At 46.3% G+C, this 25692-nt stretch overlaps 1 protein-coding gene across 7 annotated transcripts in view; it reads right to left on the reverse strand.

The window, feature by feature from the left end:
* The window catches only part of LOC129865240 (signal peptide, CUB and EGF-like domain-containing protein 1), a 113226-nt gene that overhangs the window by 84995 nt on the left and 2539 nt on the right, over positions 1-25692 (reverse strand). For all 7 annotated transcript variants that reach the window (XM_055937858.1, XM_055937863.1, XM_055937860.1 and 4 more), the window contains exon 3: positions 13905-14030. In XM_055937858.1, the coding sequence (XP_055793833.1) occupies positions 13905-14030 (126 nt within the window). The remainder of the gene's footprint in view (positions 1-13904; positions 14031-25692) is intronic.

Genomic DNA, 25692 nt, shown 5'->3' on the forward strand with positions numbered 1-25692 from the left:
TCATCTAGTCAGGTCTGTCTGCTTCTCTGTGATCTGAGGATCTGAGGTGGAGCAACCACCCGGCCGGCTGTCTGTCTTCGTCTGCCTGTCTCACCCTCTCATAAATGACCAAGATCAGGGTGAAAGGACCTCAAACGAAACCTGATCCCTGGTTTACTTTCAGAACTTTCATGAATGTCTGTCTGTCTGTCTGTCTGTCTGTCTGTCTGTCTGTCTGTCTTTGGACATGACATAGCCTCCTCAGCGTCCTCAACCCCACGGTCATCAGAACTAAGGTCCTTCCTTTGTCCTGGTCGGGTCACCTGGTCATGTAAAACTCCTATCCTGGTCGGGTCACCTGGTCATGTAAAACTCCTGTCCTGGTCAGGTCACCTGGTCAACTCCTGTCCTGGTCAGGTCACCTGGTCATGTAAAACTCCTGTCCTGGTCAGGTCACCTGGTCAACTCCTATCCTGGTCAGGTCACCTGGTCATGTAAAACTCCTATCCTGGTCGAGTCACCTAGTCATGTAAAACTCCTGTCCTGGTCAGGTCACCTGGTCAACTCCTGTCCTGGTCAGGTCACCTGGTCATGTAAAACTCCTGTTCTGGTCAGGTCACCTGGTCATGTAAAACTCCTGTCCTGGTCGGGTCACCTGGTCATGTAAAACTCCTGTCCTGGTCAGGTCACCTGGTCATGTAAAACTCCTGTCCTGGTCAGGTCACGGGTTCATGTAAAACTCCTGCCCCAAAACATGAGTGTTCAGGGGTGATCAGGGCCTGTTTGTCAAGGAGATCGAGAAAGCTTGCTGTCTATGTGTACCACGGCCTGTCTGTCTGTGGAGACAGAGGTTAGTTGTGTATATTTTGATGGCACTGAGTTAGTCAGAGAGCTTTACAGCTCTGAGCGGCATGTAGGATGGTCTTCATACCAGGATGTAAAGGGCTGTACGATTATCACTGCTGGACCACTGTAGAACTCACAATGGAGGAGCACTGGACGTGGTGCTCCTAACTTACAGTCTGAGACTGAGTCTGCTGACAGCCAGGTCAGTCCAGGCTTAATACACCCAGACCAGACCTTAATACACCCAGACCAGACCTTAATACACCCAGACCAGACTTTAATACACCCAGACCAGACCTTAATACACCCAGACCAGCCCTTAATACACCCAGACCAGACCTTAATACACCCAGACCAGCCCTCAATACACCCAGACCAGCCCTTAATACACCCAGACCAGCCCTTAATACACCCAGACCAGACCTTAATACACCCAGACCAGACCTTAATACACCCAGACCTTAATAAACCTGGACCAGAACTTAATACACCCGGACCAGACCTTAATACACCCAGACCAGCCCTTAATACACCTAGACCAGCCCTTAATAAACCTGGACCAGACCTTAATACACCCAGACCAGACCTTAATACACCCGGACCAGACCTTAATACACCCGGACCAGACCTTAATACACCTGGACCAGACCTTAATACACCCAGACCAGACCTTAATACACCCGGACCAGACCTTAATACACCCAGACCAGCCCTTAATACACCCGGACCAGACTTTAATACACCCGGACCAGACCTTAATACACCCGGACCAGACCTTAATACACCTGGACCAGACCCGTGATTCTGTGTCACACCGCCTGAAATAGAAAGCCACCACATCCTCTCTACCTCTTCCTGGGGTAGAGGACTTTATTGTCTCCTATTCGTTTTTCTCCCTCTGTCTCTCCCTCTCTCTGTCTGGGACCCCTGTCAGAGTTCCGAACATATCTCCGTGGGGGTTACGGTCTGCTTTTATTTGAGTGCTGGCTTTACCGGGCGACAGTCTCCCCGTCGGAGCATGTAGGCGGTCGGCTTGTTAAGTCCCAGTGGAGAGGACAGAGGCCTTCAGGCCTTGTTAACCGTTAGCGGGGAGAGGAAAGTGTTTACTGTCATGCTAACACAGGGAGGGAGAGGGGAGAGGAGAGGAAGGAGAGAGGAGAGGAGGGGAGGGAGAGGAGAGGAGGGGAGGAGAAGGGTCTTGTGTGGTGTGTGTTTTATCTATGCACACATGTTCCAGTGTAAAGCAGTGAACTCCATTTACATTTGATCTGTCTGCATGCCTTTGTGCCTGTGACAAAAATATAGGCCTATTGTATATATTGTTTAGGTGCCTAATAAACCTTTAAATATAGTGTTTTATTGTTAGGTACTGTACATATACAGTTGAAGTAGTTAAAACTCGTTTTTCAACCACTCCACAAATGTCTTGTTAACAAACTAGAGTTTTGGCAAGTCGGTTAGGACATCTACTTTGTGCATGACACAAGTCATTTTTCCAACAATTGTTTTCAGACAGATTATTTCACGTATAATTCACTGTATCACAATTCCAGTGTGTCAGAAGTTTACATACACTAAGATGACTGTGCCTTTAAACAGCTTGGAAAATTACCGAAAACGATGTCATGGCTTTAGAAGCTTCTGATAGGCTAATTGACATCATTTGAGTCAATTGGAGATGTACCTGTGGAGGTATTATTAGGCCTACCTTCAAACTCAGTGCTTCTTTGCTTAACATCATGGGAAAATCAAAAGAAATCAGCCAAGACCTCAGAAAAAAATTGTAGAACTCCACAAGTCTGGTTCATCCTTGGGAGCAATTTCCAAACGCCTGAAGGTACCACGTTCATCTGTACAAACAATAGTATGCAAGTATAAACACCATGGGACCACGCAGCCGTCATACCGCTCAGGAAGGAGACACTTTCTGTCTCCTAGAGATGAACGTACTTTGGTGCAATAAGTGCAAATCAATCCCAGAACAACAGCAAAGGACCTTGTGAAGATGCTGGAGGAAACAGATACAAAGGTATCTATATCCACAGTCAAATGAGTCCTATATCGACATAACCTGAAAGTCCGCTCAGCAAGGAAGAAGCCACTGCTCCAAAACCGCCATAAAAAAAGTCAGACTACGGTTTGCAACTGCACATGGAGACAAAGATCGTACTTTCTGGAGAAACATCCTCTGGTCTGATGAAACAAAAATAGAACTGTTTGGCCATAATGACCATCGTTATGTTCGGAGGATAAAGGGGGAGCCTTACAAGCTGAAGAACACCATCCCATCCGTGAAGCACGAGGGTGGCAGCATCATGTTGTGGGGGTGCCTTGCTGCAGGAGGGACTGGTGCACTTCACAAAATAGATGGTATCATGAGGAAGCAAAATTATGTGGATATATTGAAGCAACATCTTAAGACATCAGTCAGGAAGTTAAAGCTTGGTCGCAAATGGGTCTTCCAAATGGACAATGACCCCAAACATAGTTCCAAAGTTGTGGCAAAATGGCTTAAGGACAACAAAGTCAAGGTATTGGAGTGGCTAGCACAAAGCCCTGACCTCAATCCTAGTGGGCAGAACTGAAAAAGCGTGTTCGAGCAAGGAGGCCTACAAACCTGACTCAGTTACACCAGCTCTGTAAGGAGGACTGGGGCAAAATTCACCCAACTTATTGTGGGAAGCTTGTGGAAGGCTACCCGAAACGTTTGACCCAAGTTAAACAATTTAAAGGCAATGCTACCAAATACTAATTGAGTGTTAGCAAACTTTTGAACCACTGGGAATGTGATGAAAGAAATAAAAGCTGAAATAAATCATTCTCTCTACTATTATTCTGACATTTCACATTCTTAAAATAAAGTGGTGATCCTAAATGACCTAAGACAGGGAATTAATACTAGAATTAAATGTCAGAAATTGTGAAAAACTGAGTTTAAATGTATTTGGCTAAGGTGTATGTAAACCTCCGACTTCAACTGTAGCTTAGTCTCCCCTTCCCTCCCTCCCTACCCCATCTCTCCCTCTATGGTCTCTCCTACTGTTCCATCACGGCAGGTAGCCTAGTGGTTCGAGTGTTGGGCTTGTAACTGAAAGGTTGCAAGATCGGGTCCCCGAGCTGACAAGGTAAAAAACTGTCGTTCTGCCCCTGAACAAGGCAGTTAACCCACTGTTCCTAGGCCGTCATTGTAAATAAGAAACTGGTCTTAACTGACTTGCCTAGCTAAATAAAGGTACAAAAAAAATCTCACCTTCTCTCCCCCCTTTCCTCCCCTCTGCCCTCTATTGCTGTATTCACCTGCCAATGTATAAGTGCCTCAAAAGGCTTTACAGTAAAAGGAGAGAAGAGGACCCTATAAAACATGGAACAAAACCAGCGATGCCAGTATTCCAACTGCTCAATGGCTTCAGCCAGCGCCTTCAACTCCTCCAGCCCAGCTACAGTCCCACGTCCTCTGGTCCCAGCTGATTAGGAGAGAGGGACCAGTGGGACTGACAGAAAAATGACAAATAAAGAGGAAAAACTGTTTCATCGAAAGTGATAGATTCATACGTGAGGGAGGACCTAAAATGGCTGACTTAGAATAATACACCGTGTTCAGCTGAGCAGCTCTCTCAAGCCTGACTGTAGAGAGACATGTCACAGCGAGGCTGCAGGGTGAAACAGCATCTGTTCAGAGCTCTACCAAGCAGATGCCCTCTGCAGCATCCGCCTCCCACAAGCCAACACAATCCACCATCTAACATCCAATATACATTTCTCTACACAATATACTCCATGGCACACCTCATTACTCTCCTACTCCCAGTCCCATTCACTTCTCACTAAGCCATTCAGGCAAACCAAAATACACAGCCTTCTAGAGCCAAGGCCTGCACTACAATATGGAACTGATCTCTTAGAAGACCCCGATTGAAGTTGAAAGTGCTTTCTCATCTCCATTTGTCCCTATAGACAGTGGTGTAAAGTACTTAAGTAAAAAATACTACCAAGTACTACTTAATTAAGTGTTTTTTTTAGGTATCTGTATTTTACTTTACTAATGATATTTTTGACTACTTTTACTTTACTACATTACTAAAGAAAACAATGTTCTATTTACTCTACATACATTTTCCCTGACACCCAAAAGTACTTGTTACATTTCGAATGCTTAGCAGGACAGGAAAATGGTCCAATTCACACATTTATCAAGAAAACATCCCTGGTCATCCCTACTGCCTCTGATCAGGCGGACTCACTAAACACAAATGCTTTGTTTGTAAATGATTTCTGAGTGTTGGCTATCCGTGAATTTAAAAAACAAGAAAATAGTGCCGTCTGGTTTGTGAAGGAATGTGAAATGATTTATACTTGTACTTTTACTTTTGATACTTAAGTATATTTAAAACCAAATACTTTTCGACTTTTACTCAAGTAGTATTTTACTGAGTGACGTTCACTTTTACTTGAATCATTTTCTATTAAGGTATCTTTACTTTTACTCAAGTATGACAATTGGGTACTTTTTCCACCACTGCCTATAGACAAAACTAAACAGATGACATCAATATGACAGAGGCTTTTACTTCGGAGTAATACAAAGAGATACAGAGAAGAGATACAGAGAAGAGATACAGGGAAGAGATACAGAGAAGAGATACAGAGAAGAGATACAGAGAAGAGATACAGAGAAGAGATACAGAGAAGAGATACAGAGAAGAGATACAGAGAAGAGATACAGAGAAGAGAGAGAGAGAGAGAGAGAGAGAGAGAGAGAGAGAGAGAGAGAGAGAGAGAGAGAGAGAGAGAGAGAGAGCTGTTGAACTGTCATCTCCACATTTAATTGATCTTTGCCAACATTTAAGCATAAACACTGGCAAGGCACTCTGCAAGTTTAAACTAGAGTGCCTTTGTTTTGCTTGTGTAAACTTTTATTTGGACGTGATGAGGATGTGCTTGACACAAAGGGAGAGAAAGCCAATGGGGAAAGGAGAGGAGGGAAGGGTAGAAGAAGGGAGGTGAGCAGGGTTGGAAAATAACACCTGCCACCTGTCAAATGCAGATAGATTTTGTCATTGGTGGGTAAGAATGTACATTTCACCAGCCACGTTGGTGGGTGGTCACACAGAGCATGTGGGACCTTTAAAAAAAAAAATCCAAAACCCACATGTAGAAGTTGGTCGAAATGACAAGAACGGCTACTAAAGTGTGACTTTGTCCTCGTGTTTCTTGGCCAGTTACATTGTTTTGTTCACATGCTAGGTTGTTTTTCAATGTTAGTTTGAGTTTGCTGCAATTGTCCGCTGCTAGGTCACAGTCTGAGACTTTTTTTCAGTCACAGACAAGCCAGTGCCCAAGTTACCACGGTAACGGCTTGTCCCTTAAAGGGCCAGTGGAATGGTATTTCTGTCTCGCAGGTCACAAAAACGTTATGAAATGAAGCAATATACCCCATGACTTCTTACTAGTAATACATTAGAAACACGCTCATCCGTTTTTTTGTGTGATTTCACTTGTCTAATTATGGAGTAAAAAATCTTTGGACAGGTAAAAAAATCTCACTGGCTTCTAGATTTTTTGTATCTACCTGCCACAGCGGCTAGAGGACCAAAATATTAACTTCCCATTCTGGAGGTGACGAGAGGAGTAAGAAAGATAAAGGGCGGAGAGGTAGAGAGGAGAGGAGGGAAGATAGGAGAGAAGAGAAAGAGTGAAAAGGAGAAATAAATAAAACCATAGACTTTGAGTGGAGATGACCCTTCCCTGGGCCTCCATGTGTCACCCAGTCTCTCTCTGGGTAGAGATATTAGCAATAGCCTGTTGGCTAACCCTCACTCTAGTCCTCCTCTTCTCCTCCCTCTCTCCCCCCTTTCCTTCCCCCAATCTGTCCGTGCTGTCTGTCAGAGTTTCAACATTCTATGCGTCTGCAGTCAGGGTCTGTCCCGCTGTGAAGCCAAGGCACTCTTGAGCTAAGACCTCGCGTAAGACTGAAAAGGACGCGTCAGAAAGAAAATAAACTTGTCTGAGCCCTACAGACGTCCGTAGCAAGGCTCCAAATGATCAACACATTGGGCCCAGCTGTGTCCACGGCCAAAACAAAATAAATATAAGTCTAAATCAAAAAGGTTGAAGAGGAACTGAGCAGGACTGACCTTTAATCAGAGTGCAGTGCAATTATGCAATTTGAAATCTTAGTGCCCTAAACTTGTTGACACAACGTACATGGGACCCAACTTCCTACACACGTTCGGTTAAGACAGACTGTTCTCTCTCTCTCTCTTCCCCCCTCTCTCTCTCTCTTCCCCTCTCTCTCTCTCTCTTCCCCTCTCTCTCTCTCTCTCTTCCCCTCTCTCTCGCTCTCTCTTCCCCTCTCTCTCGCTCTCTCTTCCCCCCTCTCTCTCTCTCTTCCCCTCTCTCGCTCTCTCTTCCCCCCTCTCTCTCTCTCTTCCCCTCTATCTCTCTCTCTCTACACATTATTCTTGCCTCCTGTGTCCCCCCCCCCCTCTTGTCCCTTCATTTCAAAGCAACAAGTCTTGAGGTTTCTGGTCATCTATCATTCCTTCAGTCTACTAGAAGTAGTCGATGTGGAGAAAAACAACAAGTGGTATTTTCTGGAGTTAATGGCCTTCAGAGTAGTGGAACAGCAATACACCCTAACAGTAAATGATCCCACCAGTGATCTCTGATCCCCAGTCCAACTCCCTGACCCAGACCACTGGACCTGGTTGTACCGCAGCCTCACTGACGAGTAGCCAGGCTGTGGACACGACATCACACACCTTAGAGTACATGCAGCACGGAGATACAGGGCCTGGGAAGTAGCACGGCTGTGTTAACAATCAAAACTGTTTCCAATACCTGTCACGCCCTGGCCTTAGTATTATTTGTTTTATTTATTATTTTAGTTAGGTCAGGGTGTGACATGGGGTATGTGTGTATTTTGGGGTATTATATGGTAGAGGGGGTGTTGGTTGTAGTTTATGGTTTTGTGTTGAGTGTATGTTTCTAGCTGTGTCTATGGGTGTGTAGTTTTCTAGGAAAGTCTATGGTGGCCGGAATGGGTTCTCAATTAGAGACAGCTGATTTCTGTTGTCTCTAATTGGGAGCCATATTTAAGGCTGCCATAGGCTTTAGCTGTTTGTGGGTCATTGTATATGTATATGTCGACGTAAGTAGTTTGTGTGTGCACTTACGTTTGAAGTTTCACGATCGTTTTTTGTTAGTGTTGTATAAGTGTTTGGTGCTCATCTTCGTCGTTATAAATTAAAGAAGATGTATTCAAATCATGTTGCGCCTTGGTCCTCTCGTTCATGTCAACTCGATCGTGACAATACCATTTCTGTCTATGATTATAGCCCCCCAAGATATAACAAATCACATCAAATTGGCTTCAATTGAGTATCTTGGTTCAGCCGCCTTATAACAGTCACTTTAGGGGCCTTTGCAACCCGCCTGAGTACAAACCGAGGGGTAAACGTTGTTGGAGCTCTGTCCTGACATCTTCTTTACGGCAGTGATTCATGAGTCAGAACACAGGAGGCAGGCGGTTACAGTAACCAGACAGACAGACCATATATTCTCACACGTCAGTCACGGAATACTCAAGACTTTAATTTACAGCACCTCCAACCCATAACCCCAGCTAATTCAACCCATGCTGCCGTATGCGTGAGGCTGTGACAAGTCCCTAAAGATGCGGTTTGTCTGTGACTGTGTTTACTGTCCGCCGTTGTTCCTAGACGAACCATATACTCACATGGCATTGAGTGAAAGGGTTCGTGGGACTGGGAGAGACATAAGAAACTCTAATGTGGTTACTGATGAGTCCTACCATTGAAGTGGACAGATTGTGATTGGTAGATGATCGATGTCCATACACAGTAATTGGGAAACCACGGCTTGGCCCTGCAAACTGTGGGTCGACTATGTGTGTCAGCTACGCACAAGCATTATATAGTTGTTCCTATATCATGCCAACGTGTCACACATGATACTATTTGTGTACTCGTAACTGCCAAAGTAAAGGAAACACCAACATAAAGTGTCTTAATAGGGCGTTGGGTCACCACGAGCCAGAACTGCTTCAATGCACCTTGTCGTGGATTTCTACAAGTGTCTGGAACTCTGTTGGAGAGATTCGGCGCCATTCTTCCTCAAGAAATTCCATCATTTGGTGTTTCGTTGACGGTGGTGAAAGCGCTGTCTCAGCCGCTGCTCCATAAGCCAGTGTTCAATTGGGTTGAGATCTGGTGGCTGAGACGGCCGTGGCGTGTCGTTTTCATGCTCATCAAACCATTAAGTGGCCACTCGCTCCATGGTAGCCAAAATAATAGCCTGCCCAGCATTTGTAAATGACCCTAATTAAGCATGATGGGATGTTAATTGCTGACTTAACTCAGAAACCACACCTGTGTGGAAGCACCTGCTTCCAATATACTTTGTATCCCTCGTTCACTCAAGCGTTTCCATTATTTTGGCAGTCGCCTGTATCTCAGAGAGTTAGTGATGAGGGGTAAACACGAAAGGTGGTGGTAATGTTGAAATATCTATGAGTCAATACGCAGGAACCCAACGCTCATTACTCAAACAGTTTACACGGTATATCTTCACGCCTCAAATATAGATCACCAGACCCCAAATAGTACCTCCCTAATCTCTCTAGCTCTACCAGTGATCACACCTCCAATAAACATCCTGGACCCCACTACAGCCCCTCTACCACACCACCACCCCTCAGCCTATGAAATACAGACAAATTGTAAAACACTATGATATAACTACACACATATAACTACTTTAAACCCTGATACGGGGTGGCAGGTAGCCTAGTGGTTAGAGCGTTGGGGCGGTAACCGAAAGGTTGCTGGATCGAATCCCCGAGCTGATGAGGTCAGAATCTGTCGTTCTGTTCCCCGGTAGGCTGTCATTGTAAATAAGAATTTGTTCTTAACTGACTTGCCTAGTAAAAGAAATAAAATAAAAAAGGCAGTTTGTACCCGCATACCACTAATTCTGCGTCAGCTTTTGTAACTCGTCAGACTACCCTGAGTATCACCCCATACCTCTACCCAACTGAAATACAGTTGTGGGCACCAAAAAATGACAGCAGTACAGGTTTCTGCGGCAAACTATCACTGCTAGAGAGCAAGATCGTTAGTGGCCGCAACTGTACCCTCAAAATCGCCACACGCAGAGACCACCCCAATGACCCCGTCCACTTTCCTTTCCCTCCAACCTGACTGCACCAGATCCATCCATCAGATATCTTGGTAGCGATGATGCTCTGATCTGCTCCTCTAATACTCCTGTGACATTTGTTACCGAGCTGCTGTCTGCCTCATACCACGTCATGGCAACACATGGCAACGCAGGCAGAGCGGGGGGGTGCTGGACTGGCTGGGAAGCTGTGAGCCTATGACAAAGCCAGGTCATGACCTCCGATGAGGGTGAAGTATTCACGAAATAACATTTTCAAGGAGACAGCGACCTTAGCTCTATTCATTGTGTGTCAAATCAGGCAGGCCTCGGGCAATAAAAACAAGTTAACAGATTATCTCAGAGAGAAAGTGAGACGGACGGCAGAGTGCTGAAGAGCTGCTGATAGAATCTTCCGGAATGAATGCACTTCACTAAACGAATGGGGATTGGGCAACCAGTTGTGGAGTTCCCTGAGCCACACCTAATGGCTCCGACTGATGTTGAGTGATTCACCACCTCGGTGCTCTGTCAAGGAGAACTATACTGACCGCTGACAGTACGAGAGACAGAAAGAAAAGAGAACGAAAAAGAGAAACCAATGAGAGATGGAGGGGAAAATTGAGAGATGAAAAGGATAGAAGAGGTGAAGAAGAGAGGACGAAGACAGACAGACAGACAGACAGACAGACAGACAGACAGACAGACAGACAGACAGACAGACAGACCGACCGACCGACCGACCGACCGACCGACCGACCGACAGACAGACAGACAGACAGACAGACAGACAGACAGACAGACAGACAGACAGACAGACAGACAGACAGACAGACAGACAGACAGACAGACAGACAGACAGACAGACAGACAGACAGACAGACAGGGAAGAAAAGAACGGTTGGATAGAGAGAGAAAGCGAGGAAGCTCCTGGAAGCAGCGGAGGACTCTGAGCGGTGTGCGCTGGCCCTTGGCGGTCCTGACTCTGTTCTCATCCCCATCATCATTCTGTGTTGTATTTGAGACATTCCGCAATAAAGATGTCAAATAGAGAGCAAGTCCATCGCCTCCGGGGGAACGGCTTGGACAGCCTCCAATTCACATCCACCGCCAAGTTAACCAAGAGAATACAGAGGAGGAGGTGGAGGAGAGAGAGAGCGAAAGAGAGAGAGCGATAAAGAGAGAGAGAATTAGGTATGGATTGGCAGTAACACACAACGGAATCAAGTTTAGAACCAAGATTAGAAATGAATATGAAATAAAAGCTTCTAAATCACTTGTCATTGTACTTTTCATTATTCAAATGACTGATCATGATCAAATTGCATCATAAATGTCTGATAGTGATTAAGTGTCGTCATAACCCGCTGGGCACAGACGTCAATCCAACGTCTATTCCACGTCGGTTCAACGTTCATTTTGTTGAAATGACGTTGATTCAACCCGTGTGTGCCCAGTGGGAAGTGTCTGATTACAAGTGTTTGATTTCTCTCTCGACTGCTTTCCGATCCCTCCCTTTGAACTCTCCATTCACAGCTAATTAGTGTCTGTTTATTAACGCTACGTCTTATCAGCATAGTCTGGTTAATGACTTTTTAACAGACATGTGGCCAATTTCCTCCACTCAGCTGTGGAGTGGCAGTGTGACGACTTGAGAACCCTCTATAACCACTCCGACACAAAGACCTGGGTTCATATAGTACATTATTTAACTTCAAATACATTAGCTAGGCTTGATTGATCTTGCCCGGCGCAATGGAATCCATAGAATAGTCGCCACGGTGCAAACCTTATCCATCTGGCACTCCGGGCAGACTAGAACGAACGCTGAAAGTATTTCAAAGATTTTGAATAGTAGTTGAACCCACGTCTGCTGACACATAGCCAGCATGTGGCCCATTGATTCCTTCCAAGTGGCCACAGACACATGCAGTAAATCTCTCTCCCTCGTGTTAATTTTCTTTCGTTCACCACAACACACACGATCCAACGAGCCCTCTGCCACCAGCCACCGACAACACAACAGCTGCAGGCACTTAAAACACATCCACAGTCAGACAGACAGGCACGGCGAAATTAGAAAAACAACACCAAAACATTAGCTAGCTATCAAACAGGTTTCACGCAACTCCCCCATGTCCCAATCCCGCCTTGCTAAACATAAAAAACGGACAGATTTCAAGTATTGAATTTCATCCGTGAACCTAAATTAGAGGGGAGCTTAAGTTATTCCTTTTCTCTCTGACATTTTTCCGTCCTTTGTCCATTTGCAACCGGTAACATAAACATTTGACAAGCCAAGTTGAATTCTGGGAAGTCAATAGAATAACAACAGGGGTAACATTAAAGTGACATTTTTAAGCGTTAGAAATAATACAATTACATTGCTGTGGAGACCCCAGTGTTGTCCTGGTCCTAACAGAAGATGGGTTAGGGTTAGGGGGAATGGGGAGTGCCCTTCTCTGGTGACCTCTATCCTCTTGGACTTGCTGAAAACGAGGTAGTTTATGTTTATGGCGTGGGGGGGGGGGGTGGGGGGGTTGGATATGGAGGCGTTGCAGGGGAACTTGGGGCGGGAACAGAAAAGCTCATCATCACTGAAGATTCGTCAGCATCTGGGCGAACTGAAAGAGGGATAGAGGTCTGATTGTGTCCAAGATGAGAGTCAGTGAGGCCAAACTCAGACTAGACCAGAGACGACCATGTACAAATACTAATGCATCCATCCATGTGTATGGTCAGTAGGCGCCACACAGGAGAGAAGGTTTAGAAATAGTGGAAGTATTGCCTGAAGTTGTCCAATAAGAACACACATTCTTTGGTCGTTATCAATAAAACGTCACAATTATGTGCAGAGCGTTCGATTTAGCTGCTGGGGGGCAAGGAGACCCCCAGCTCTGCTAAAACCATTGACAACTACGTGCCGTTTTCAAGGGATTGTTAAATAAATGTTAACTATTTGGTTGTAATATCAACCACACCTCTAAAAGCAGTTGTCAATGCTTTTAGCGGAGCTGTGTTGGGGGGGGGGGGTCTCCTTGCGCTCTGGCAGGTAAATCAAAACGCCCTGTACCTTATCATTACGTTATATTGATAACGACCTATTTGTTCCGTTTCCAAGGTTTTTTTTGTTCCGTGCCTACTGAACACGACCCAGGACTCATCTCTCAGTCAGACTCACCTGAGACTCACACTGTAACGACATAGTCCTGAAACGTCCCCAGGAGAATCTAACTCAGACATTCCTGACTACACCTAATGGCATGTTCCTCTCCCCCCTCCTCCTCCCTCCCTCCCTGGCTTCCCAGAATCAGACATAATGCCGACAAATGCCAAAACATGTCCTACCAAATATGTTTGGGTTGCGGGCAAGGGCATCCAAACTACACATTTTGGTTTTGCTTGCGTCAATCAGCGGGGCGGGGAGCGAAAAGACAAAATGTGTCTAAGCACATCCAAGCAGAACCGGCATGTTGCAGGAGGAGCAGCAACAACACATTTGTCTGCCTGACACTAAGTCAATAAGAGAAGGCCGAGACGAAATGAACTGGGTCTGTCAGTTAGTGCACATTGCAGATTCCCCAGACAGATATCTGTAGGAGATATCTAGCTGAGGAAGAGAAGAACTCTTCAACCCTGAGCGCCCTCCCAAAACGAAACCCAAAGAATGAACTGAGGATAAAATGTCCTCCAAAACGATGACAGAGACACTCTCTGGGGAACGAAGGGAGCTGAGAGCCAGACAGACAAACCTCATAGCAGATAGAGTGCATAGTACATGCACGCACACACACACAGGGAAAGATCCAGAAGATAGCACAGTCTCATACAAACATAAACGACAGACTTGGATAGGTTGCACTTTGAGTTTAAACGGGGGTTAAGGAGGACTGCACACTCACCCAGACAGTTGTGTCCGTCGTGGGCCAACATGAATCCGTCGTAGCAGGTGCACCTGTAGTTGCCCGGGATGTTGATACACTCGTGGACACAGCCTCCGTTGTACTCATTCTCACACTCGTCCATGTCTGAAAATGAGAGTCATAGAAGACCAATGAGAAGGGTGGAGAGGAATTACTGTCGCCACTGTACAAATGGATGGAAAGAGTGGAAGGTGGAATGGTAGAATGGATGGATTGGGGGACAGACATGAACAGTATGGAATATCAATGAGATGGGTGTTGGAGTACAAAATGAGGGGCATATGGAGAGTGTAGAGGTCAGAGGTCAGGGTACAGGGTTGGAGATAAAAGGTAGTCCACCGGTACAGCTTATGATGACTGTGCATACATACGACTGGAGTGTTTGGGGGTACAGAGTCCAGAGGGGCATATGGAGAGTGTAGAGGTCAGAGGTCAGGGTACAGGGTTGGAGATAAAAGGTAGTCTACCGGTACAGCTTATGATGACTGTGCATACATACGACTGGAGTGTTTGGGGGTACAGAGTCCAGAGGGGCATATGGAGAGTGTAGAGGTCAGAGGTCAGGGTACAGGGTTAGAGATAAAAGGTAGTCCACCGGTACAGCTTATGATGACTGTGCATACATACGACTGGAGTGTTTGGGGGTACAGAGTCCAGAGGGGCATATGGAGAGTGTAGAGGTCAGAGGTCAGGGTACAGGGTTGGAGATAAAAGGTAGTCCACCGGTACAGCTTATGATGACTGTGCATACATACGACTGGAGTGTTTGGGGGTACAGAGTCCAGAGGGGCATACGGAGAGTGTCTCGCCATGTTTATTCGCTGACTATGTTCCCCCTTCATGCTGAGCCAGCGGAGGAGTCTTTCACAGGAGCCACTCACAAGTGGTTGCCATGCGGACTGAGCCACTAAAACAAACAGTCCCCCCTCCGTGTGAACGCCAGGGGAGGCAGGCAGACCGATGGCCAGACCCCAACCCCAAATCCTCTCTTTCTCTCCGTCTATCGTCCTCCTCCACTCCAGATGGGCCCGAGCAGGTATCTGGTTAGTGTTCAACTCCTGTATTACTCCCTCTGTCTCTGTCTCACTCGCCAACCTGGCCAAGACGCCAACTCTCACTCCCTCAGTCTGTCTGTCTTTCTGTCTGTGCATCCCGTTCACCTTTTCTCATGTTTCTTTGCTCGCTCCTTCTCCCCCTCTCTAAAGTACCTTTCTCGCACTCTTCTATCTCACTTCTTTCTCTGCTCTTTCTTCCCACTCTCTTTCTCTCTCTCCCGCTATTTGTTTCCTATCCCCTTTACCCATTCAGTCTGTCTCAGACACTGGCACACAACATTAGTAGCCTGTCTGTGTCCCACACACACGCCCACACACACGCCCACACACACACGCCCACACACACACACACACACACACACACACACACACACACACACACACACACACACACACACACACACACACACACACACACACACACACACACACACACACACACACACACACACACACTGTCCTGTCTCTGCCAACCGCAAGGTGGGCTATGCTATGTTGGTTCTGGTTCTGTCAGCCACAAACAGCTTTTAGCACTAGTCTCTCTAGTCTCTCTCCACCTCCTACATCCTGTGGACTGGACAGAACCCAGTCCTGAGGGGCCGCATCCCAAATAGCACCCTTTTCCCTTTAGTGCTCTGGCCAAAAGTAGGGCACTGTACAGGGAATAGGGTGCCATTTGGGACACAACCCTGGACACTGCACAGCACACCACCGGTACAACGCCAACACACTGAAATATTCCACTGTCAGTCTGCTCACAGACCCCTCACCCACTAGACAGCTCATTGTCATCAGGATAGAACACACAGTGTCTTGGTTAAAAGCAATTTTGATGTTCCTGTATATCTACAATAGAAGCTTAGCCTAATCTACTTCTAAGTTGAAAAACGGGTCTACAATATAGAATAGACACCGCCAACACATCTTGGTCGAAATGCTTGAAATAGAGAAGAAATCTGATCTAAAAGTGTTTTTCCTGAGGCATTCCAGTCAGTTAAAAACAATCAAGATAAAAGTTAAATAAATAACTGGGACAGACATTCTTTCCTTTAGAGATGCTCTGGCACCTGCCATGTTTACAGAGCAGGCAATTACACAGGCCTAACATGCATTCTAATCCACTGTTTGTTTTCGACTCTCTTTCCCACACGAACAAAGGAACGGTATGGCCTTTCTGCACTTTAAAGACAGAGACTGGGCCCTGGCTGGTGTACACAAACTGGTCCCAATCATCAGTGGCTCATCCCAGAGGCATATGAAACCAATTAGGGAGCGCTGTTATGAGAGGGCTGCTGGGTAATGACTGTTTTGTCGGAGTGTTTGGACGAACGCCTCTCCCTGCACCAGCAGACGTGATGCCAAGGCACCCCTTCACATACTCTGCGTAGCACCCTGAGACCCTCCAATGGAAAGCAGAGGTGTGGAAATACAGGGGAATCAGAGGAACATCCGTCTTTGTACTAGAGAGAAGACGTGGAGGAGGATGTATAGACAGGAGAAATAACAGGTAGATACAGTGCATTCAGGAAGTATTACCTTACAGCCTTATTCTGAAATTGATTCAATCATTCCCCCCCCCCCCCCCCATCAATCTACACACAATATCCCAAAATGCTAAAACAAAACCAGGATTTTAGATAAATGAATTCAATAATTCAAATAAGTTCAGTTCCGAGCTCTGGCTGGGCCACTCAAGGACATTCTGAGACTTGTCCCAAAGCCACTTCTGCGTTGTCTTGGCTGTGTGCGTAGGGTTGTTGTCCTGCTGGAAGGAGAACCGTCGCCCCAGTATGAGGTCCTGAGGACTCTGGAGCAGGTTTTCGTCAAGGATCTCTCTGTACTTTGCGCCGTTCATCTTTCCCTCGATCCTGACTAGTCTCCCAGTCCCCATACCATGATGCTGCCACCACCATGCTTCACCGTAGGGATGGTGCAGAGGTTTCCTCCCGATGTGCATTTGGCCTTCAAGCTAAAGTGTTCAATCTTGGTTTCATCAGACCAGAGAATCTTGTTTCTCATTGTCTGAGAGACCTTTTTAGGTGCCTTTTGCGGGCTGTTACGTGCCTTTTACTGAGGAGTGGCTTCCGTCTGGCCACTCTACCATAAAGGCCTGATTGGTGGGGTGCTGCAGAGATGGTTGTCCTTCTGGAAGGTTCTCCCATCACACAGAGGAACTCTGGAGCTCTGTCAGAGTGACCATTGGGTTCTTGGTCACCTCCCAGACCAAGGCCCTTCTCCCCCGATTGCTCAGTTTGGTTGGGCGGCCAGCTCTAGGAAGAGTCTTGGTGGTTCCAAACATCTTCGATTTAAGAATGATGGAGGCCACTGTGTTTGCTGGGCCTTCCCCATATCTGAGCCTTGACACAATCCTGTCTCGGAACTCTACAGACAATTCCTTCGACCTCATGGTTTGGTATTTGCTCTGACATGCACTGTCAACTGTGGGACCTTAATACAGTTGAAGTCAGAAGTTTACATACACCTTAGCCAAATACATTTAAACTCAGTTTTTTACAATTCCTGACATTTAATCATAGTAAAAATTCCCTGTCTTAGGTCAGTTAGGATCACCACTTTATTTTAAGATTGTGAAATGTCAGAAGTTTACATACACTCAATTGGTATTTGGTAGCATTGCCTTTCAATTGTTTAACTTGGGTCAAACGTTTCAGGTAGCCTTCCACAAGCTTCCCACAATAAGTTCGGTGAATTTTGGCCCATTCCTCCTGGCAGAGCTGGTGTAACTGAGTCAGGTGTGTAGGCCTCCTTGCTTGCAAGCGCTTTTTCAGTTTTGCTCACAAATTTTCTATGGGATTGAGGTCAGGGCTTTGTGATGGCCACTCCAATACCTTGACTTTGTTGTCCTTAAGCCATTTTGCCACAACTTGGGAAGTATCCTTGGGGTCATTGTCCATTTGGAAGACCCATTTGCGACCAAGCTTTAACTTCCTGACTGACGTCTTGAGCTGTTGCTTCAATATATCCACCTAATTTTCCTTCACCATGATGCCTTCTATTTTGTGAAGTGCACCAGTCCCTCCTGCAGCAAAGCACCCCCACAACATGATGCTGCCACCCCCGTGCTTCACGGTTGGGGTGGTGTTCTTCTGCTTGCAAGCGTCCCCCTTTTTCCTCCAAACATAACGATGGTCATTATGGCCAAACAGTTCTATTTTTGTTTCATCAGACCAGAGGACATTTCTCCAAACAGTACGATCTTTGTCCCCATGTGCAGTTGCAAACCGTAGTCTGGCTTTTTTATTGCGGTTTTGGAGCAGTGGCTTCTTCCTTGCTGAGCGGCTGTTCAGGTTATGTCGATATAGGACTCGTTTTACTGTGGATATAGATACTTTTGTACCTGTTTCCTCCAGCATCTTCACAAGGTCCTTTGCTGTTGTTCTGGGACTGATTTGCACTTTTCGCACCAAAGTACGTTCATCTCTAGAAGACAGAACACGTCTCCTTCCCGAGCGGTACGACGGCTGCGTGTTCCCATGGTGTTTATACTTGCATACTACTGTTTGTACAGATGAACGTGGAACCTTCAGGCATTTGCAAATTGCTCCCAAGGATGAACCAGACTTGTGGAGGTCTACAAAATATTTTCTGAGGTCTTGGCTGATTTCTTTTGATTTTCCCATGATGTCAAGCAAAGAGGCAGTGAGTTTGAAGGTAGGCCTTGAAATACATCCACAGGTACACCTCCAATTGACTCAAATGATGTCAATTAGCCTATCAGAAGCTTCTAAAGCCATGACATAATCCCCCCCCCCCCCCCCCCCCAAGCTGTATTAAAGGCACAGTCAACTTAGTGTATGCACTTCTGACCCATTGGAATTGTGATACAGTGTTAAGTTAAATAATCTGTCTGTAAACAATTGTTGGAAAAATTACTTGTGTCATGCACAAAGTAGTCCTAACCGACTTGCCAAAACTATAGTTTGTTAACAAGAAATTTGTGGAGTGGTTGAAAAACTAGTTTTAATGATTCCAACCTAAGTGTATGTAAACTTCCGACTTCAACTGTAGACAAGTTTGTGCCTTTCCAAATCATGTCCAATCAAATGAATTTACCACAGGTGGACACCAATCAAGTTGTAGAAACAACTCAAGGATAATCAATTGTGTCTCATAGCAAAAGGTATGAGACTCCATTGAGGGTCTGAATACTTATGTAAATAAGGTTTTTCTAGTTTCACTTTGTCATTATGAGGTATTGTGTGTAGACTGATGAGGAAAATTGTTTCATTAATACATTTTAGAATAAGGCTGTAAGGTCATAAAATGTGGAAAAAGTCAAGGGGTCTGAATACTTTCCAAATGCACTGTACACCTGAGTGTGTCTCCAGCAACCACATTTGAACACAACAACCCTGTTTTTGATAGGCTGAGGGAACTGAGCAGAGTTAGTCATGAGGATGGCTTGCATAATGTCTTCTGCTTTTTCTTCATCAAACAACAGCCCAAAAAAGGAGAGAGGCATACAAAGACAGTGAGAGAGAGAAAGCAAGAGAGAGAGAGAGAGAGAGAGAGAGAGAGAGAGAGCGAGAGAGAGAGAGAGAGAGAGAGAGAGAGAGAGAGAGAGAGAGAGAGAGAGAGAGAGAGAGAGAGAGAGAGAAATGAGGGGGGGGGGAAAGGTGAGAGTGAGAGAGAAAGACAGAGAGAGAAATGGGGGGGGGGGTGAAAGTGAGAGAGAAAGAACCCACTGGGGGCGCAGAGGACAGTTCAACGTCTAGTTTTAATTTACATTTGGTTGAGTTGTCAACTAATGTGAATTCAACGTGTAATCAACAAAATATTTCACCATGCCATTGGATTTAGGTTGAAAGTATGGAAGAATTTTTTTTATACCAAATTCCCTTACATTGATTACTTTTTTCAAATCCAATCAGTTTTCCATGTTGATTCAACATCATCACATAGAATTTTTTTTTTATGTGGAAACGTAGATTTTTGCCCAGTGGGAAGGAGAAAGAGAGAGAACGAGAGAAAGAAAGAAAGAGAGTAAAGATAATTAGGGATAAATGAAAAGGGATAAATGAAAAGCTTCCAGTCATTAATTTGCACCTCGTGAGAAGTGAGGCTGGATCAGGCCAGCCTGGCAAGACAAGACAAGGCAGGCGTGGTTTTACATATGGGAGCAGGGTTAGAGAGCACCAGAGATCAGGGCAGGTATCAAGAGGGGGTAGGGTCGGGGTTCACACCTGCCCTGGGGCATGGGGCTAGGGTCTGGGGCCGAGGGGGGAGGATGGACATGGAGCCGTGTCTAGTTAGCCTCCAGCAGTGATCTCTTCCTGCCCTGGAGCTGTTGTTGACATCTGACAGCGGCGCCCCGACAGCTTCTGAACCGGGCTGCTCGCTGCTTCCGCTGCTTGGACACGCGCCGCATGTTTCCTAATTGTGACGGGGGAAATGTTGACGCTCAACATCTCATCAAGTGAATTAGGCACCTTCGCTGACGGCCGTGCCCCAAGAGAGCGGAGAAACATGCCCCTTGAGATGGATGAGAGAGGTGAGGAAGGAGAGAGGGGGAGAAGAGGAAGGAAAGAGAAGGGGGAGAAGTGGGCATGGAAGGGAGCGTGACCCTGTTGTCCCCTTGATGTTTCAGTTTGACGGGTCCAGAGAAGTGTGTCCCCAGTAGAAAGCCCTTAGCTCAGTGAAGGGAGATTTCCAATTATAATGGCAACAGCATGTGGAGGAGGGACACTTCACTAAAGTGGATTGTGTAATTCCCTGAGCGGAAACAGGAGATTTCTCAAATTCCTGGGGTTGTTTTAATTTTCGGGGCTGTTAATTGTACCTGACTGAATTGCTGAGTAAGGTTACTATAGGTCAGATGCTTCCGCCGTCCCAATTGACACCCTACAGTACTCGCTATTTGGTTTACTGCTTTTGTCCACGGTACATAGGGTCCTGGTCTAAAGTAGTGCTCTATATAGGGAATAGGGTGCCAGTTGAGACACAGCAGCCAACACCAAAGTAAAGGAGACTGGGTATCAACCGAATTCTCTGAACCTCAGAATATCGCAACCTCTCTAGCTACCTCTCCCTCAACTTCTCTGAAAACAACAACCGCGTGTATTTACCCAAGAGGTCGAATGACGGCACAAAACCAGAAATAATCCAAATATTATTTCTGAACCTGTAGTGCGTCACGGTTCATTACCAAGGCTAGTACAAAGCTCTTCAGGACAGAAATAAGAAAATGGCCCCATTACTGACATCCAAACACCAACAAACCACAGACTCTCATATGAGCAGAGGGCTGAGAGCCCATGCTTTGTGCCCAGTCAAGGCCAAGGGTTAGTGGCAGTGAATTTCTGTTCTGATGCCCGTTCCAAGACTGAAGAACCAAGATTGAAAAAGTGCGTGTGTGTGCGTGCTTGCGTGTCTATGTGCGTGCGCGCACGTGAATGTGTGTGTGTCTCAGGTGTCGAGGCCTGGGCATGTACAGCATATGGGTATATGAGCTGTATGGCATTGCAGCAATAACACCTCTCCTCTCTCATCTCTTGTTCTGTCAGCTCTGTGAGTGTATATGTGAGTCTGCTCTCACACTCTTTTCTACAGAGCTATAGCTATATAAAGCCCCAGCCTACTGGAGCCGAGTCTGACCTGCTCCTCCAAATGTGTGTGTGTGCGTGTGTGTGTGTGTGTGTGTGTGTGTGTGTGTGTGTGTGTGTGTGCGTGCGTGCGTGCGTGCGTGCATGCGTGCGTGCGTGTGTGTGTGCGTGTGTGAAGCAGCGAGCCAGTGAGGAGAGCTCCTGAGCAGTGACGGAGTAGCAGACACTGGGCAGACAACGGCCTAGTAATTGTCTGCCACCTCTCCCACAGAGCCTCCCGCCTATCTCACTCTCATATCTCACTCTCTCACTCTCATATCTCACTCTCTTTCTATCTCATGAAATCTCTCCTTCCCGCGCTCTTTCTCTGTGTCCTTACCTACCTCTCCTTCACCCACCATCTATTTTCTTTCCAAATATATTTATGTCCCTCCCTCCCTCCCTACTTCTGTAAAGCAGGTCAGGTAATTGTTGCTGCTGCTGGGAGAGCAGACTCATGGCTCAGTCTCTATCAGTCTCTATGCCTGAATCGGCTACTGCTGCTGTTCTCTGCACCCCGGCATACAGGTGACACACACACACACACACACACACACACACACACACACACACACACACACACACACACACACACACACACACACACACACACACACACACACACACACACACACACACACACACACACACACACACACACGACTACACAGCCGAGCTCTGACACACACACACAGCCACTCAAACGCAGCTAGAGGTCGAGTGACAACGCATGTTAGTATCTTCAGCATCACCAGGAAATGGTAGCCTAGATGTTCTACAGAGTAAAGTCAACTGTTTGAATATAGAGGACATGGGTAGAGAAAAGCAAAGGCTGTAGTGCTGAAACGAACTCGTTTTTGAAAAGGAGGAGGGGAGAGGATGAGTGCCAGGGACAAGACCAATGAAAACCAATCAATTAGTCAGTAAGTGACAAATGCTGAGAAAACATGGACAGGCTTTCACAGGACCCTGACAGCCCCGTGGCAACCAGCCCAGTCGACTCCTCTCTGTGGATTGTTGGATAAATCTACTACTGGCTGCTACTGATGAGCAGAGAACCACGTGACTGTTGAGTTATAGGCCTACTCAGAGAACAGCGTGGGCCTATTTGAATCCAAACTGAACTGATAGGCAGGAAAACGGGTAATAGTCCTTTTGTTTCACACTGTCACTGAAAGCGTAGTTCTTGTTGAGTACATCAAGAAATACAATTCCTGTAGCAAAATAAGAATGATTCTCGGAAACCGGTTTCTCTGAAACCAGTTCTCATTTGTAGCAGTTTCCTTGGAGTGGAAACGTCTCCAAAGCACGAACAACAGTAGGGACACATAGGTATTATGCTGTAGATGTATAGCAGCATCTTTCTAGACCAGCAGAACTCTGATCATCAGAGATGTGCAGTTGATGCCGCCTGAAACCACTACGTCCAGCATTGCGAGGACAGAGTGATATGAACTTGTACTACGCATAACGGTTTGTGCTCTTTCACATTGTCTCATTCTTCCGGTTGACAACGCAGGGCCCAAAGTTCACATTGTTCCATAACGAGCCAGCAATATCAGCCCATGGAAAAATCTACAGAGAGCGGCATTCATAAACGCAAGATCAGATTTCGGAGGCGAGAGAGAGAGCAGCATTCTGTGGAGCAGCTTTAGAGAAAAGAAAAGGGTCTGCCTCGAGAGAAGGACCATCATCTGATAGGAACAATTATGATTAAAATGCTATCTTGTGGTTAATTACAGGTAACCTGCAATAGTCTACGTCATTCAATAAATGCCTTATAATAGGACATAAATGCTCATGCTTATAACACGTAATAAAGTATGAAGTGTTACCGTAAATTGTACTGGAATGTTGAGTTATCAGCTGCAGACTACTGGGTCCCTCTCTGATAGAGTATAGCCTCCCTGTCTTCCATCCTTAGGCATAGTCATTTCCAGGAAGTAGAGAGACAGCAGACGGAGAGAGAGAGAGAGAGAGAGAGAGAGAGAGAGCAGCTCTGCTCGTCCTAATGACTCTGTCCTCTGCACCACCGGGGTAATGTAATGTCTGCTGATGGGAAACATAGCCGGCCAATTACACAGCCCCTATCTAATCACAGAGGTCAGGGGTCAACTCACATCCACCATCCGTCTTCATTCTGTCACCCATTCACTGGACCTTACGCCTCGGTCCCACCGACAGCGTCTTTGCACAAAAGGGTACGCAGCATCATCTGGATATGTGTGCAACAAAAGTTCAACATTCCCCCTCTGCTACCATTTCTGTCAAGCCGTCTACGCATACAGTTTGACACATGCGTTCGATAAATCCAACATATGCACCACACCGAACCCACTGCAACTGCCTCTGCAACGCAATGCTGCAAGGCATCGGGGTGCAGGTAGCCTAGTGGTTAGAGTTCTGGGACAGTAACCGAAAGGTTGCTGGATCAAATCCCCGAGCTGACAGTGTAAAAATATGTCGTTCTGCCTCTGAACAAGGCAGTTAACCCACTGTTTCCCCGGTAGGCTGTCATTGTAAATAAGAACTTGTTCTTAACTGACTTTCCATTGGATATGTGTGATCGAGGCATTAAATGTGCTGTTACAGTATGGGACAGGAGGACAGGACACATTGGATTTCAGATACTGAGGCATACGCATACATCATCAGTTTCTCCATCTGTGTGACACGTGCACACACACAATTCAATCAACAATAGGGACAAATATATTCCCATCCAAATATGAAATACACCCCTCTTAGAATTTCAGTTAAACAAACATTCATAAGCACAATAAATCTGTACACACAGACAGACAGACAGGTCAGCCCTCTGCTCAGACAGCTGTTTCACGGTATGAGGAACATATCCCTTAAAAGACTCAACCTTTTGTAGTTTCCTCTCTATGGACATCATTTAATATATTATTCTGGGCAGCTCAATCTGGTCTAGGCTAAGGACCATTGTGTTTCTGACTGAAGATAATCCAACATGTAGCAGAGCTGCCTGGTACAATATCAACTTTTCGTACAGGCGTTTCTAGCAATTCCAGAACATCTCTCCAATGTCATAGCTTACGTCCAATGGCGGAGGATGGCCAACAGAAGTAGACCGGGGCAAAACAAATCGAGACAGAACTATATCAAGTAGACCGGATTGCTGCCAATATGGACTTGCACGCAACTCAACAGAGTCAGCAGACGCAAAATGGTGGAAATAATAGTCAATCTCCCGTACTCCCTCTCTCCAAGCCAGGTGGGGGATTATATAGTCCTATGTAGGAAGACCGACTCACACAGCCTGAGGCATTTGATAAGTGAGCTAATCAAACAATGACACAGGTTCATCTCATTGTGTTCTCCCCAGGTTGACCAAATGAGAGGTATAATATCTCTGAATGGGCAACATTCAGGTGAGTTCCTCAAACATAATACCTGCTCACTCTCTCTCTGTGTGTGTGTGTGTGTGTGTGTGTGTGTGTGTGTGTGTGTGTGTGTGTGTGTGTGTGTGTGTGTGTGTGTGCGTGCGTGCGTGCGTGCGTGCGTGCGTGCGTGCGTTTCGGGCGGGGGAGACTGGTACACAGCTGAGCAAACAGCAGAAAGTGTTGGATATAACTCACTGACAGACACACAAATACTTAAACAAACAGGAGACACTTGAAAAAGCCTGAACATAGAGACAGTGAAAACCCCTATAGAAAAGGGCCCGTCATCGCCACAATCCTCTCTTGCTCTCCTATCCTGGCCAGCTCTAGGGGCCAATATGACTAATGTATCGTTTTGTGTCCACGCTATTTGCCGTGGTAGCCTAAAAGCTGAACTGGCGTTTGCGTGTGTGCGTGTGTAGATGTGTTCCGATGGCATTTGTACGGCTAGACAGGCTAGCATTGGGAGGGAGTGTGTGCTGTGCGCTAAGCTAACTCTAGCTCCAGCTGTGGTGTGATTTGAGGCATAAATGAGGGGAGGTGTGAACGCACAGCCAGGTGCTGCCCCCTCTCACCCTCACACCTTCCCTCCGTCCACTTCCTCCCAGTTAATTAAGAGAGCTGGCGGGGGGGTTGGAGTCGGGAAGGGGGAGAGGAAGGGAGAGAGAGGGGGGAGAGGAATGGGGGGGTTCCTGTGAAA

Source organism: Salvelinus fontinalis, chromosome 11 (genome assembly GCF_029448725.1).
Source record: "Salvelinus fontinalis isolate EN_2023a chromosome 11, ASM2944872v1, whole genome shotgun sequence".
Taxonomy (NCBI): domain Eukaryota; kingdom Metazoa; phylum Chordata; class Actinopteri; order Salmoniformes; family Salmonidae; genus Salvelinus; species Salvelinus fontinalis.